The sequence below is a fragment of the Anoplophora glabripennis genome, unplaced genomic scaffold (assembly GCF_000390285.2).
Source record: "Anoplophora glabripennis isolate ALB-LARVAE unplaced genomic scaffold, Agla_2.0 scaffold3, whole genome shotgun sequence".
Lineage (NCBI taxonomy): Eukaryota > Metazoa > Arthropoda > Insecta > Coleoptera > Cerambycidae > Anoplophora > Anoplophora glabripennis.
The window spans coordinates 860169-877353 of NW_019416486.1; the positions used below are offsets into that span (position 1 = coordinate 860169).

Below are 17185 nucleotides of genomic sequence, written 5' to 3' on the forward strand. Positions count from 1 at the left end.
CCGACAGGTTTTGATTTATCTGCATGTAAATCAATCGTTAAAAATAATATATGTGCGTTATGTAGAAATTTCCATTTATATTACCTCCGATATTCTGCGTAGAGACAAATAAAAATTTGTCTTAATTTTTTAATAAAATTTCAAAATTAGAATTGCTATATCCCTATTTTTCTTGTACTTTAAGAAATAAACAGTATCAGAGTATTATGCGTATCCCAAAAAGCTTTATATTTATCTTTCGATATCTTCGTTTATGATGTTCTTTGAATGCCTTATGAGGAAGATGAGTTCCAAATCTGTATCTTTGGATACTTTCATTTACAGCGTTATTTTCTTTAATATAGTGACTGAATCTAAAGATTGAATCTTTTTTCTTTGATCCTAGACTAGATCTATTTTCCTTAATCCTAGGCTAGATTTTTTTTCCTAGATCCTAGATATTTCCTTGATCTTGCTTGGTCCTAGATCTTTCATTGATCGAAGATCTTTCCTTGATCCTAGACCTTTTTTATTTGATCCTAGATCCTAGACTAAATCTTTTTTCATTTATCCTAGATCTTTTTTCCGTAATCCTTCTAGACTGGATCTATACCATTGGATATCTTTGAAGGCAGGTGACATCCAAAAATTGAGCAATTACCTTTGGATATCTTCGTTTATGGTACCTTTTACTTTTTTCAGTCTAAACACTGAATATTAGAAAGTTCACCAGTCTATGGTATAATTTTCATCAGTTTAAGGGTTTAATCTTTTCTGGGCGTTTTCTTAAAAAGATGGCAGATTGGTTCTTTACTTTTGAATACCTTATGACAACGTAAAAGATATACAGGGTGTCCCACGGTGACGTGACATTAGACATATTTCAGACTACTTCGATTTTAATTTTGAAAATTTGGGCAATAGGGGACATAGAAAGTGTCACAAGATAATAAATATAACTTGTAGAGTATCTCTCCATGAATAAATAATAAATTTAGAATGTCATCATTTGAATAAATGTTAAACGTTTTCTATTGTTTAACAATAAATAATACTCATTCACTGTATGTGTTAAATTGACAACAATAAACTGGTGACAGTTTAGGGGCTTATTTTGAAGTTCCACTAAAAATTTCAGATCCATCCTCGCAAAATATCCATTGACTGCACGAAAAACAGTAAATACCTTAAAAATGAGAAGAGGTAGGTATAGGGAACCATCATACGAAGGAGAACAAAATTGTTCATCAGGTTGCGCAAAAATACACAGGGTGTTCCATTTAAAAGAAATAAGTTAAGATGGTTTAAAGTTGACTAAATTAGGCATTAAATTTGTACTACCCTCTATGAAATTAAGTAATTTTGAAATTATGTCAGGGAAGAGTTTTAGTTATGTCCCCTACAAATTTTATCGCTCTAACTTAATTATTGTAAAATACACATTTTTTTTTTAATTAGGTAGTGCTTTTTAATAATAAATATCAAAGACTGCTAATCTTAAGAATAGAAATGAAAGTTCCCCTAAAATTTGACGTAGAATCTAAAATTGCAATAATATACAGAGTGTTTCATTTAAAATAACGAAGATGACGTCAACTTTCGGTATAACCGGAAGCGTTAGGTGGACGCCATTATTTTAGTTCAAAATGGCATGCCTGAAAACACTATTGCCCAAATTTTGAAAATTAAAATCGAAGTAGTATCTGAAATATGTCTAATGTCTCGTTACCGTGGAACACCCTGTATTATGACAGCCACAGCTTTCTCCGGAAAACAGAATATCCCATTACAGCCGACTGAATTTTTTACTGCAGTTTTTGTTCACGTACGGCCAACTTTAACCCGTTAACACCGCGAGTTCATTAAATTCGACCTGTATCGCGCTGCGCCCCAGAAATGCCGTTGCCGCATAGTGCAACGCACCCCGTCCGCCGATCAGATTATTGCGATTAGAGCCAGAGCCCCGAATATGTATAACGGCAGCGATGCAAAACACGTCCAATGCCGTTTACGACATATTGACCTAGCGGTGCATCATAAAACGCCTGCATATTGCACCTAGGATTCAATTTCATTGCCTATATCTTTACGATACACGTACCAAATTTTGAACGTAAAATTTTATATCGGACACCTCGCGCGCATTTTTATTAACACGCCGGAAGAAGCTTTACGCGAATTCGAGTACCTTATGCATGACATTTTATGGGGGAGATAAATAATGTATCTCCTACATTAGAAAATTATCCTTTCATAAAATGAAGAAAACTTATGATAGAATATACCCACTTGAAATTACTGTCCTAAACAATGTTGTACTTGGCATAATTGACCTCATTTCCGTAAACTTTGTTTTTATTGTTCATGTATTTTGTCGTTTTTAGGACTTCCTTATTAAAATAATGATAACCTGATCACCGCCGTTTACAATTTTAAATTTCGCTCCACTTTTCAATCACGTCCGATCTATGAAGCTGTCTTCGGAATACTTACTCGATGCCAACCCCGGTAAAAGCTGTCATCGGTGTTCGAAGGAACCTAGACGATCTTTCATTTGAAGCCGAAGCGTGGAACGGGACACAATTTTCACGTAGGTTTCGAAAATTTCCAAAAACATCTCCTATGAAGCTCCCAGCCACTCCCAATCACCAAAGCTGTAGCAGACGATACCGACGGAGGCCAATGCTAATAGTCCACAGTACAGGCCCCCCCTGGAAAGTTGATTACCACATACTTTATAACTCGTTTTGACGAGTCTACCACACTTTTCCGCCAGTCAAAAAGTATTGTTTTTCTAAAAGAATATCTCAAAACTTCTGTGCATAATTTTTTTATACCATACATACTTTTTTGAAATCGTTTAATTCTTTTCTCGATATTTATTTGGCTAAATTGAGCATAAGAGATTTACAATTACAAGAATAAAACGAAAAATATCTATAGATTTATATGGAATTTTGCTTAATACATGAAAACACCTTATTAGAAATTATAAATATATGTGCACATTTTTTACGAAATTTTTTTCACCTTTTTTGTCGGACTGACGATTTGCGGATATATTTTTGTTGGACATTTTTTGATTACAAAAAACACTTTTCTATCTTGTGTTATTTTTGTCCGACATGTGGTAATCGATTTATCATACCCCGTGAAAATTCCGATTTCCAGCTGTCGGACTGAAAAAACGCGGCTTGAAATTTGTCGGACAATAATACTTTTTGACTGAATTAATTATTTACAATTAATTTTACTAAAACTTACCTATGTGGTAATTGATTTTCAATACCCTGTCATTTTGGCATGTTTCGGCCGGTAGACACGTCAATGTCGGAAGAATTTCTGTCGAACAAATTTAAACCGGCATTTGTAACAAAATTTCCAGTAACTTAAGCTAAAAAAAAGATGTGGTCTTAATTTTTCAAGATCCCGGGAAATTGCCATGTGTTTGGACTTTTCCGAGTGGAAAAGCGGAGGAATCGAGAAAAGTCGCAGAGGAAAAGTGTGGTAGACTCGTCAAAACGAAGCTCCTCACGGGTTATAAAGCATGTGGTAATCAACTTTCCAGGGGGGGCCTGTACTGTGGACTATAATAGCAGGATTTGAATATTTGATAAATATCAGTCAGTACAGAAGTGAAAACAATGGTAGGTTTATTATATATATAAAAAAAGTTAAATGTGTATTCGAAAATCCTGCTTGCGATATACATGGTGTTCAAAATGAATGAACAAAATTTGGTTTATTTTAACTGGCAGAAAAAAATGGGAGAAGTCACGAAATTATCCTCAATTTTATTCTTAGATAACCTGGTTACTTAAAATGACTATTTTTACTTAAAAATTAATTTGATGTTTTGACATGTTTAGCTGTAATTACCTAGACATGGTCTAACATTTTATGATTTATCTCAAAAATGGTGTATTCTAGCAAGGAAATTTTTAAAAAAGCTTTTTATATTCCCTAAAAAAAATAAAAGATTTTAGCACCAAAAATGGTGAAACTTTTAGAAAAAGACTAGGAAGGAAGAATAAAGATTAAAGTAGTTAGAAAAATATAAGATTAATGGAAAAAGGATAGAAGCAGTCAAAAGATTATAGTCAGTGTCAAAACAATTCACAGGAGTCCATGAATTTACCATAAGTCTTAATTCATTATTTCGGAAAGAAATATCTATCTATGATGTACGAGTATGTACATTTTTATATGTTGTCAGCTGCATGAAACATTTCCAATAATGCAAAACTAAGTAAGAAACATAAACCTATTGGTTTACCCACCCTGGACTGATTGCCACATCGTAAATTAAGACTTATTGACATTTCGTGAGTGTTTCTTCAGAAGAAACCCTCAAAACAAACGACGCAGGGCGTTGTGACGCCCTGTTTTGTTATCCTCGGAAACATACTGATTTTNCAAATAAATAATTATAATATTGCTTATTTTATGCTTAAAAATTTAAAAGTTATAAACAAATGAAGTTATTTTTGAGACGATTAATAAATACAAAATTCAACATATTCAAACTATTTTCTCCTATAATACTTTAAAAGTTCCCGCCTCATGTTACTTTCATGAGCAGTAGCAACTATAACAGGTTTAGTAGTAAACCAGTATAGTACAATCATGGGCAACTTAATGTCACCACCATCCGAGCGATACTCTTTCTATCGCGCCCCACTACAAATTCTTGGTGCGCATTGACATTACAAAGCGCTTCGTTAATGAGTTAAAGGAGGATAGATTTACTAGAAAGAGCTAGGTCGTCTATTCTCAGTATTTGCACTATTCGGAACCTCCTGAAAATAAGTACCTACTTGGGTTTGCTTTTTTCTCTTTCAAGTCTTCATTCGCGTTTGTTTTTTTCTTCACAAAAATTTTCCTGTTTTTCTAAAAGAAAATCCCAAAACTTCTGTGCATAATTTTTTTGTACCATACATACTTTTTTGAAATTGTTTAATTCTTTTCTCGATATTTATTTGGCTAAATTGAACATAAGAGATTTAGAATTACAAGAATAAAAATAAAGAAAAAAGAATGAAATTTTGCTTAATACATGAAAACACCTTATTAGAAATTATAACACACATGTGCACATTTTTTACGAAATTTTTTTCATCTTTTTTTGTCGGACTGACGATTTGCGGATATATTTTTGTCGGACATTACAATTTTTACTTATAAAAAACACTTTTCTATCTTGTGTTATTTGTGTCCGACATGTGGTAATCGATTTATCATACCCCGTGAAAATCCCGATTTCCAGCTGTCGGACTGAAAAAACGCGCTTGAAATTTGTCGGACAACAATACTTTTTGACTGAATTAAATATTTACAATTAATTTTACTAAAAATTACCTATGTGGTAATTGATTTTCAATACCCTGTCATTTTGGCATGTTTCGGCCGGTAGACACGTCAATGTCGAACAAATTTAAATCGGCATTTGCAACAAAATTTCCAGTAATTTAAGCTAAAAAAAAGATGTGGTCTTGACTTTTCAAGATCCCGGGAAATTGCCATGTGTTTGGACTTTTCCGAGTGAAAAGCGGAGGAATCGAGAAAAGTCGCAGAGGAAAAGTGTGGTAGACTTGTCAAAACGAAGCTCCTCACGAGTTATAAAGCATGTGGTAAACAACTTTCCAGGGGAGGCCTGTACTGTGGACTATAATAGCAGGGTTTGAATATTTGATAAATATCAGTCAGTACATAAGTGAAAACAATGGTAGATTTATTATATAGGGTATAACTAACATGCTTGGTCAAACTTTAGTGCTGGAAAAAAGTTAAATGTGTATTCGAAAATCCTGCTTGCGATATACATGGTGTTCAAAATGAATGAACAAAATTTGGTTTATTTTAACTGGCAGAAATAATTGGGAGAAGTCACGAAACTATCTCAATTTTATTCTTAGATAACCTGGTTACTTAAAATGACTATTTTTACTTAAAAATTAATTTGATGTTTTGACATGTTTAGCTGTAATTACCTAGACATGGTCTAACATTTTATAATTTATCTCAAAAATGGTGTATTCTAGCAAGGAAATTTTTAAAAAAGCTTTTTATATTCCCTAAAAAAAAATTAAAGATTTTAGCACCAAAAATGGTGAAACTTTTAGAAAAAGACTAGGAAGGAAGAATAAAGATTAAAGTAGTTAGAAAAATATAAGATTAATGGAAAAAGGATAGAAGCAGTCAAAAGATTATAGTCAGTGTCAAAACAATTCACAGGAGTCCATGAATTTACCATAAGTCTTAATTCATTATTTCGGAAAGAAATATCTATCTATGATGTACGAGTATGTACATTTTTATATGTTGTCAGCTGCATGAAACATTTCCAATAATGCAAAACTAAGTAAGAAACATAAACCTATTGGTTTACCCACCCTGGACTGATTGCCACATCGTAAATTAAGACTTATTGACATTTCGTGAGTGTTTCTTCAGAAGAAACCCTTTCTCCAATGTCGTACTGGTCCTTGATTTTCATGAATATGTTATTTCTAAATTCCAAGTAATTGTAACTCATCTCGACTGAAATATCTGGATTCTCTTAGATTTTTACTGCCTCCCTGTAGAGTATTGATCAAAATCTTCTCCCTTTTCCCAGAATTGTGATATCAATTAGATCTATCGTATGTCACAGAACTCTGTGCTGCTCACTACTTCGTAACTGTTGATGCTTCAGGGTTGTTATTGTTCAAGTGAAATTTGTGTTCTTTGAATACTGATATGTCTTCTCATTTGTCCAACGTATAATTTTCTTTATATACATGGAATACTGTTTACCCCTAGACCTTGACGAAAAACGGTCTCCATCTTCCTTCCTTCCTTGAGGAATTTAAATCGAGACCAGGGGTTAGAAAGCGACTCATTTGTATGTACCGGAACGCTTTGGATCAGATCACATAGCCAATAATACTACTCAGAGGATTTAATATAAACTTTCAGAGTTTCAGTCTTTTAGAGAGAGCGACATTTCAATTGAAATGTCAGGTACAAACCGACAATGCAACACCCAGACTAAAATATGTAAATTTACAAACTGATTGTTTTATCATGGTATATGCGTTGGTCATGTAAACGGCTGAACAGAAACAGGTATTTTATTTCAAATTAAGGTAAATAACGAAACCATAAACAAATGACGCAGGGCGTTGTAACGCCCTGTTTTGTTATCCTCGGAAACATACTGATTTTATTACATATGTTGAAAGAGAAGAGTGTGAATAAGGAGGGAAGTACTTTGAGAGGAGACAATGACCAATAATGTATAAAATTAATAATTATTAAGTTAAAAGAATAAAGTTCGATTATTTTCTGGACAGACCTCGTAATCATGATGTTTATTGAATTTTGAAACTCTTATTCTAAGTCCAAACATTGTATTTACATGACAAATGAGTTTCCCATGATAAAATTATCACCCTGAAAAATGCACTTCTCGTGAATCAACGTACAATTAACTTTTTCATCCTGAAAACGTCCTTCACAAGTAATTATTAAAGCCTGCACAACTATTTCAGTTTCATTAACTCGTAATTCAATTAAAAACTTCAAAGCACCAGAGAAAAAACAATTCCTCGGAGACACGTGGTACAATTTAATTATCTTAGCCTGCAACTCTTAACATTATTATATTTTTGTTTTGCTAATTATCTCTTTTGCCATTGTCCGAATAGCTTTCCGTAAAATATGAAGAGAGTATTACGAAAGTACAGAAATAGATTAATACAAGGCAATTAAGACTCCTACGATGCGGAATTATAAGCTACTTAACAAAGGAAATATCTATTATGAGAGCTGAAATCCGTGCTTGATTTTTTTTTATTTACTTCTGGCAATTAGCAATGCGTTTCGTAGACAATTTGCTGAAAAAGTAGGATTTTATTTTAAAAATCAAACTGAATTCCCGACTGAATTAAAGAATTTCCATTCAACGTACAAATATGTATTTCAAGCTTTTCACAGGTGATAGAGATAAGAGAACAGATACTGTCAATAGACCCTATTACAAAGAAGTAACAGAACATTGAGAATCACAGGAAAATTTATTTCAGAATAAAGTTTAAAATGATCACAAGGGATGGATGGATTCAGGAAATAAAAATAACATTGGAACCGAATTGGAACCTTGTGGAACGCCAGATGCAGAAGGAAGCCTCAAAGTAAGGTTTTGATTTGTGATCATAGATTATCTGACACTTAGGAAAAATTTCAATTAAAGCCCCGGAAATGTCAAATCTTTGTGTTTTCAAAAGGATTCCGCCTTAGAAAATATTAGAATTTATCTTTTCAGAGGCTTTAATTAATGAATAAACTAATGAATATGAAACTACATTAATTGACTAATCTCGTGTACATATATGCTAAGAGAAGCAAATTAAAAAATGCTTTTCACAATATTTTAACGACGTGCCTCATTTAGCGTACATATTCTCTGTACTTTTTCACTGCAGGACGTCATGTTCGTTGGAAAGCACTGTATGTATCTCGTTACAGGAATATCATTTGCATATTCCTGAAACTGAAAACTTACGTATAGGATTTCTCTTCTATAACATGGAGCCGTACATTTACAAATAGTATGAAAAAAGTCACGCGGTCAGTACAAAAATTCAGATATGTAATCGAGATTCCACAGAAAATAGAATTTATAAAATTGTCCTTACCTGATATTCCGTCGTATGTCCACCATTCTTGCCAGTTATCACATCCAACTGAAACAAAAATAATTTCAACACTTTGCCACCTCTATAAATGGTTCTAAAATACAGTGTTCACAAACTTATTATGCCATTTTTGAATTGTACGGTAAATTCTGAACACTTTTTGTGTAACATACCATATCTCTAAAATCAGCGGTTTTCGTAATAACGACGTTTGAAAATTGATATTTTCAAAAACACAAATAATTAAATAAAATGTTTAAATTGGACAACCTTGAACATTTTTCTAAAAGCCAACAAAAACAACCTGGTATGCCAAATTTTATCTTAAACAAAACAATTTTCTTCGTATTAATCGTTTTTCATTCCTTGACCCCTAGACCATTTTGATGTAGTATTTTGCAACAGCAAAAACCGGCGTTTAGTTTGTCAGTGTCATTTGGTCGGTTTTACGTTTCACTTTAAAAATGCATTTATCTGAGAAAGAATGTTTTGATGTACTTATGATGATCGGTTTTGGAGATAACAAGAAGTGTGTCACTTATTTTAATTTAATTCATCCTGATCGACCTCCAATTACTAGATCTACTGTCAGCAAAACTGAATTGAAATTTGTTGAGCACGACCTTTTACCTAAAGGAAGACCAGCAGAAATATCAGAAGATTCTAATCTAGACGTTTTACTAGAAACTGAAAATAATCCGTTAGGACAATCTCCAGGAATTGTAATTTGTCATCGGGATCAGTGCCACAAATACTCCGAAAAAATGAATATCATCCTTATAAGGTTCAAGTGATACATGAACTATTAGAGGACGATTTTGACCGAATAACACTGTTTTATGAGCAGATAATTGAGATGAATAATCAAAACTTAGATTTCACGCGAAAGATTATTTTTTCTGATGAGGCTACTTTTGTTTTAAATGGACACATAAACAGATAATACTGCAGGTACTGGACAACTGAAAATGTTCATTGGACACAAGTCTGTCACACACAGCATCGTCAAAAAATAAATGTTTGGACAGGTATTGTCGAAAACCGAATTCTTGGACCTTATTTTTTTGAAGAAAATTTAAATGGAGAACGCTATTTAGACTTTCTTCAGTTTGAACTCATTCCCGCTTTAGCCGTTGTGTTTTCTAATCCACAAGATCCAGATACTCCTCATAATGACATATGGTTCCAACACGACGGAACACCTCCTCATTTTGCAATTGCAGTTCGATAATTTCTTGACTTAACTTTCCCTAATAAATGGATTGGACACAGATATTCTATTGAGTGGCCACCAAGGTCACCGGATTTAACCCCTTTAGATTTCTTCTTATGGGGTTATTTGAATTCTAAGTTTATGTGAATAAACCAAATAATATCGACGACCTGAAACAGAGAATACGCCAGGAAATAAGACTTATTCCAGCAGAGGTAATTGATTACGTTACGGGAAAGCATCCTTCGACTACAAAAATGTATTGATGTCAACGGACAAAACAATAAATATTTATTTTAAAGCAACTGTTATTTAAATAATGTTTTATGATTAAACATTATTTTTTTTCCATTTCCACAATAAAACGTACTTTGTTACAATTAATTATTGTGTGCGAAAGTGCGAACGTACGACATTTTGAGGCTATATCAAATAAAAAGGCGGTTTTTAAAACCTCTAATGTAACATTTGGCCCCGAAGATTTCAGCAACGAAAAGGGGGATTCTTATATTACAATCTTCCGTTGTTTTGTCGTATCGTCGATGTGTCGTCTTCACACTTGAATAGTGGAGATTCAATTTATGGAGTTGTATTAAGAAATATAAAGCAAAGGGGACAGTGTCGTGCGCGGGTATCATTTTCGGGTCGCAACCATCAAATATTTAGTACTGAGGGGTTACCCTTGCTACTTATAAGCGGATTGCGTAGTTGTAAAATGTCTTTCTTGGCTTGCAGCCACTTATGTTCGAGTTTCTGGCAATCTAACTCGACTTTTTTTTCACTCGATGCCCTACTTTAATAGTCCTGGCTACTCACCACAATTTAATTTCGCTTTTCGCCGCCAAAAAAGTACTGAACTAGAAAAAAAAACATACCGTAACAGCTGTTACTTCAAGTTAATTTAACTCGAACTATTCAACTTGTTTTCTTTGTTCGAAAATAGCAAATTGATGCTCGCAATATTACAGTGGTACAACCTTATTCCAGACATAGAGGCAACTTTATCTCTTAAAACCTTTTATTAATTTATACTCATGCTTAATAAAACGCCCTGTATAATATAAGAAAAAATATACATAATTTATCTACATGTCCGATCAATTTTTAAATTCATAGGATGTTAAATGAAGAAAGTTAAAAAATTTAAGACTGATTGTTAACACAGTGTTGTGTCATGGTCTCCCAACGTTTTCGATTTGTCTCCATGCGATTGTAAGTTTCTAATCTTCCACATGGTATCTAATGACCAACTGTAACCTAAATAATTGTACAAGCAAAACAAAAACCAAGAAACAAAAGTTTCTAACAACAACGAATTAATTATTATTAGACGTGACTTGCGCAGAATAAAACAGAAAACTGGTTTTTGCTTTCAACGAACTATTTCATTACGTAGTGGCAATCCCTGTAAGAGAAGTAGTGAATTGAAAAATCCCACTGTTCTGCTTTCGGATGTACAAAACGAGAACAACAACCTTCTGTGTCAGATAAATGAGATGAATTCTTACTCAAAGCTCTGGTTGCTCCGATGATATTAGTTTCTAGAAACAAGAATCCTAATAATGGCGGGATATAATATTGCCTGGCTCGGATGGATAAGAAGGAGACAGCTCGGCAATAACTATTTGAATGAAAAATAATACATGTCTCTTTAAGTGTGTACAGAAAACTTATTTGTGTAGACAAATCCATTTTATATTTCCCGAAATTATTTTACTATTTTACTCGCATTATTTCGAGCGTAGATGAAATGGTTTGACATGGTTCATCAAACGAGTCATTAATATTAATGACGNAATTTTCCACATGGTATCTAATGACCAACTGTAACCTAAATAATTGTACAAGCAAAACAAAAAAAAAGGAAACAAAAGTTTTTAACAACAACGAATTAATTATTATTAGACGTGACTTGCGCAGAATAAAACAGAAAACTGGTTTTTGCTTTCAACGAACTATTTCATTACGTAGTGGCAATCCCTGTAAGAGAAGTAGTGAATTGAAAAATCCCACTGTTCTGCTTTCGGATGTACAAAACGAGAACAACAACCTTCTGTGTCAGATAAATGAGATGAATTCTTACTCAAAGCTCTGGTTGCTCCGATGATATTAGTTTCTAGAAACAAGAATCCTAATAATGGCGGAATATAATATTGCCTGGCTCGGATGGATAAGAAGGAGACAGCTCGGCAATAACTATTTGAATGAAAAATAATACATGTCTCTTTAAGTGTGTACAGAAAACTTATTTATGTAGACAAATCCATTTTATATTTCCCGAAATTATTTTACTATTTTACTCGCATTATTTCGAGCGTAGATGAAATGGTTTGTCGGGGTTCATTGCAAACGAGTCATTAATATTAATGACGCCAAGATTTATGTATTTTTCGTTACCAGTACCATCCCTGCAATATTGGTTGCTTATTATTTCAAAAACTGCCAATAGAGGATATCCATATTTTTGGAAGTAGTCTTACTTACATTGATTATGTTATATATTATGTTTATAAACGTGGAAATTATTTTAAAAGGATATTTTATTATCCTGTTTTTAGTTAAATAGGTATTTCTGCAACATCGAAAAGAAAAAAAATCTGCCGAAAAGCCAAAGACTGTATTCCACAAATTTAATTTTTACTGTTTTGTGTGTTACAACGTAAAAAGATGCTCTAGTTAAAATCACTAAAAACGCAATTGACTACCCTAAGGCCAACCAACTACATTTCCTTAATACTTATGCGGGATATCCGAATTCGATACTTTTGGGGTACCTTTGTTAGATCAAAGTACCTAAACCGGTTTAGATAAAAAATTACCTTAATACAGTTTTGCTTCCTTAAAAAAATACGGGCCTCCAAAGAAATGAAATAATTTTTACGGCCCACAACTTTTTAAAGTAATAAGGTAACTTGATCTAAATCGATTTATTTCCATACAAGGAAGCTCTCTTTAACGGTCGGGCCATTCGCTTTCGGACACTCTGTACCTTAAAGAATAAATAGTTGATTCAGGGACTGTTATTTGCGTTCTTTTTCTAAAGAGCCGGTATATTTTCAGCGATTTTAGCAGTATTTTTATGTAAAATTAAATTTTACATTATAATATAAATATAGGGGAAGCTTTTAAATTCGTCGGTCAATAAATTAATGCACTGTATCAGAAATAACGTTATTAATTAGTTTGATGGAACAATAGTGATTGAATTAAAAAACGCTCAGATTTTTTTGTAAAATTATTATTTTGACAAATAGTAAAACATTGAATCTATGCTATATATAAATAACTCAGATAATTACTTGATTTACATATATTTTCCATAGTTCTAAAAATCTAAAATGACGAAGAATTTGCAGATTCACCACTGAAGATGCGGATAGTAAAGAACGGCGAAACGTTTGGTAGTATTGGTTGAGACCAGTTACAGAGACGAACGTCTCAGAAAATCACCATTGCCTCAGGAGTGGTTCCATCCGTATAGCGGTCTTCGACCCAATAAGAACCGAAATGAACGTCAGGGTTGGCAAAGGGGTTCTAATAGCGGATCCGCTCTCATAGAGCCTAGCCCGAGAGTAACAAGGACAGGTCAAAGTTGCCTAGGTAGGCTAAGGAAGTGAAACGTAATTATATAACTGGCGGTGATTTAATAATTACAGTCCGTACAATATTTGTTGAGATGGAATTCCAAAAATAATAAGCCAATAAAGTTCAGTTATCGGAATTACTCTAAAAATTTATCGAGACAGGGGCGTGATGAACGCCATGCCGCCAAAGTCTTTCTACCTCGAATATCGAATGCGGTTAATTGGAAAAAAAATGACTTAGGGTCTTCTTGAAATTCTATTGGCTATTGAGAGAGTCTTATCTATGAAATTATGTCTACTGCAAATCTAGATTTCTGGTATCGAGGGACGTCGTTTGATTACTTTTGATAAGTTTTTTTTAGGTAATAAAAAATTTGAATTTATTGGAATTATCCTAATATGTTTATAACAACTGTATCGATCTCAGAGTTTGATGAACTACTGAATGAAAATGTGTATTTTGTAAAGAAAGTTCTATGGAATTCGCCGAATAATACATAATTAATTAATTTTACTACATTTCATTCAAATTTTGAGAGAAGAACAATTTATCTCGATGAAAATTAAAAATACATACACACACTGTAAAGAAACCTAACCTTAAAAGCCTAAGATCTATCAGATCGTTAAAAACTAACAGCAGTTATCGTCAAAAACTAATAGCATCTTCAAAAAGTTACATGCTTAAATTTAATTGTTTTTGGGGGAAATGTGGCTAAAATTTGTTTCAAAAACTTATCTTTGACATCCTAAATCTCAAAAATATACAAGGATCATATACCGGGTGATTCAGTTTGATATTCGCGGGCTCGCATCTCTTTTGTTTTATCAAATATCTACAACAAACCCTATATATTTTTAAATCGCCGCTCAAACTCTATCAAATGACATTGTTAGACTGTCTCCATGGTAACATATGTTAAAATTGCTATAGTCAACTGTTTTTGTTCAAATGGCACACTATGCATTTTTTTATTAATTCTGGAAGATATTTTTTTTGCATTCATCTATATAAAGAAGTCTATAGTTTGATTAGATAGTATAGAAATATTGCTAGAAAAACAGGAAAAAAGATGAATTTTACTTTTAGTAGCTTTATTCTGAAAAATGATAGCTACGGAAACAACTGAATTTTGACGTTTCTAAATAACGGTTTTTCAAAATAATTGACATTTTGTACCTACCTATTCTATCTATAACTAATTATTATTACTATAACATGAATACTTATAGTAACCAAGAAAAAATAGATATGATTTTAATTTATGGAGAGTGCTGAAAGAACGCTAAAGCTGCCAGGTATTTATACCAACATCGTCTTACGCAGAGACAAATTCCATCAGATAAAATTATCGGAAAGTTAGACAGGATTTTGGCAGCAGATGGTTTTCAAAAGAAAATAAGGGTTTTTAAACCCAGAAGGGTAAGACCTGAAGAACATTCGATAAAGATGTTAAATGGCCTGCTATAGATCTCCGGATCTCATTCCTATAGATTTCTTTCTTTGGCCTTACCTAAAAGAAAAAGTTTACTCTCTGCCTTTAAATGATATTGACGATCTTAAAAACAGAATAAGAGTAGAATGTGTTTGTAGAGAGGGAGTGATAAACAGAGCTATTCTGTGTTTGGAAGCAAATGGAGATCATTTTGAACATTTGAAATAAGTATTGTTTTAAATTGTTATATTATTATCGTATTAAAAATGAAATATGTTACTTTAAAAAACATAGTAACTTGTTTTCGCAGCTACCTATCATTTTTCAGAATAAAGCTACGAAAAGTGGGTTTCATCTTTTTTGATGTTTTTCTAGCAATATTTTTAATAAAACTATAGACTTCCTTAAATAACTGAACGCAGAAAAAAATATCTTCCAGAATTGATAAAAAAATATATAGTGTTCCATTTGAACAGTTGACTATAGCAATTTTGACATATGTTACCATGGAGACGATTTAATAATGTCATTTGATAGAGTTTTAGCGGCGATTTCAAAATATATAGGGTATGTTATAGCTATTTGATAAAACAAAAGAGATACGAGGCCGCGAATATCAAACTGAATCATCCGGTATACAAGGCACATGATCGATAGATGAAAAACACTTTTTATGTTTTATCGGTCCCTGGACATATGGTGTGTTATACGAGTATATTTAAGGAAATCCATTCCTGCATCCTCAGAGCCCAAATGAAACGATTTGCCTGCAGGACCACCGCCAAGAAGCCAATACTTTTTTATCGGGGCGTTAGGATTTATTCGCCCCCACGGCACGCCCATGGTCACGATAGTCTCTGCCGGGATAGCTAACGTTAGGCGGGCGGGCTCCCCTTTGTACAAGGAACGCAATCCAATTCTCGAGAAGCTATAACTGAATCTCCGGCGCTGGGGGCACTCGGCTCGGCTGCAATCCAAATATCAGAACCGTTTCGGAATATTCACGGCGATAAACTCGGCAAAAAAGATACGGACTTTCATAAAACGAATTAAAATGGATCGCCGTGCACCCCCTTATTTATGTCAGGCGGCAATAAATCGCCGAGGAAATTAAATATTAACGTTTGGATAAGACGGGTGCTTCGGTTACTTCGGTATCAAATTTAGACTCTTATGAACGGACTTCGTTTTTTCTGGCATTGGAAAGCTTTTTTGTTGGAAAAAGTACAAAATATTTGAATTGTCGGTACACAGGTGTTTACAAAGTTGGAGAGGATTTTTTAATGGTTGGGTGGATTGGACTAATAATAAATATTTTTAATTATCAAAATCGTTAAATTGCAAATGGGTACATAATGTTAATAATAATCTAAATTTCTACCCCAATCAACATTCAATTATATCTGCAATATCTAGCTAAACAGCTAGGATCGTTCGTCAGTTAATATCTAGCTAAACAGCTAGAATCGTTCGTCAGTCAAACCGCCAGACACAGACCGGATTTGGATTTATTGGTCCTAATCAGTAATTGTACACAATATATTTAAATTTACAAAAAGAGGCACAAAATGATGATATATTAATTTCTTCATGAAAGGTGCAAGAAAGAGTCAGTCAGCTGGCATTAGTGTGAGTACAGTGAAAAATATTAAGAAGCAAGAGATAAAATGTTGTAAATGGTGAAACCTCATCGTTCCGTACTCAGCATAATATAAAAAAATACCAAAAGCAAATTTGGGTTAACTTCGACTATTAATGGAAGTTTATGACGGTCGAGACTTGAGGTTAATTTTTTTAAAGAAGAATGAAGCAATACCCATAAAAATGCTTGGTGTGATGAAAGCTACAAAGGGCCACGAAAACATACATCAAAAAGATATCGTTTTGTTATAAATTATGCTGGATGGGAAAATGGTTTTATACCAAACCTAATTTTTAAGCCAAAAACTAAATCGTGAAATAGTACTATAGTAAATGAATGTATTTATTATAGCTATGAAACCAATCTCATTCTAAAAACATATTTTCAAAGAGGGAATTTTATTAAAACTGATTAACAAAGCTGTTGATACCAAAATTGATTGATACATTTTTGTTGAATATACCAGTAACTATAATGAGTCAATGCTTATGATACACATTGATATTTGTGCAACTAGCAATGGCAATAATCATTTTTATTTTATTATTTTCAGGGCTTTCTTTCGGAATATAATCCGCGAAACTAACGAAGAAAGTTAGGTTTTGGCTTAAATTTGTCACCATTTTGCACCATCCAGTAGTTTAAAGCTTAGA

The 17185-nt window shown here is 33.1% G+C and overlaps 1 protein-coding gene across 1 annotated transcript in view; it reads right to left on the reverse strand.

The window, feature by feature from the left end:
- LOC108917918 (carbonic anhydrase-related protein 10) overlaps positions 1–17185 on the reverse strand; it is a 461749-nt gene that overhangs the window by 329734 nt on the left and 114830 nt on the right. Inside the window, exon 2 of the mRNA XM_018724730.1 lies at positions 8658–8705. Coding sequence (XP_018580246.1) covers positions 8658–8705 — 48 coding nt within the window. The remainder of the gene's footprint in view (positions 1–8657; positions 8706–17185) is intronic.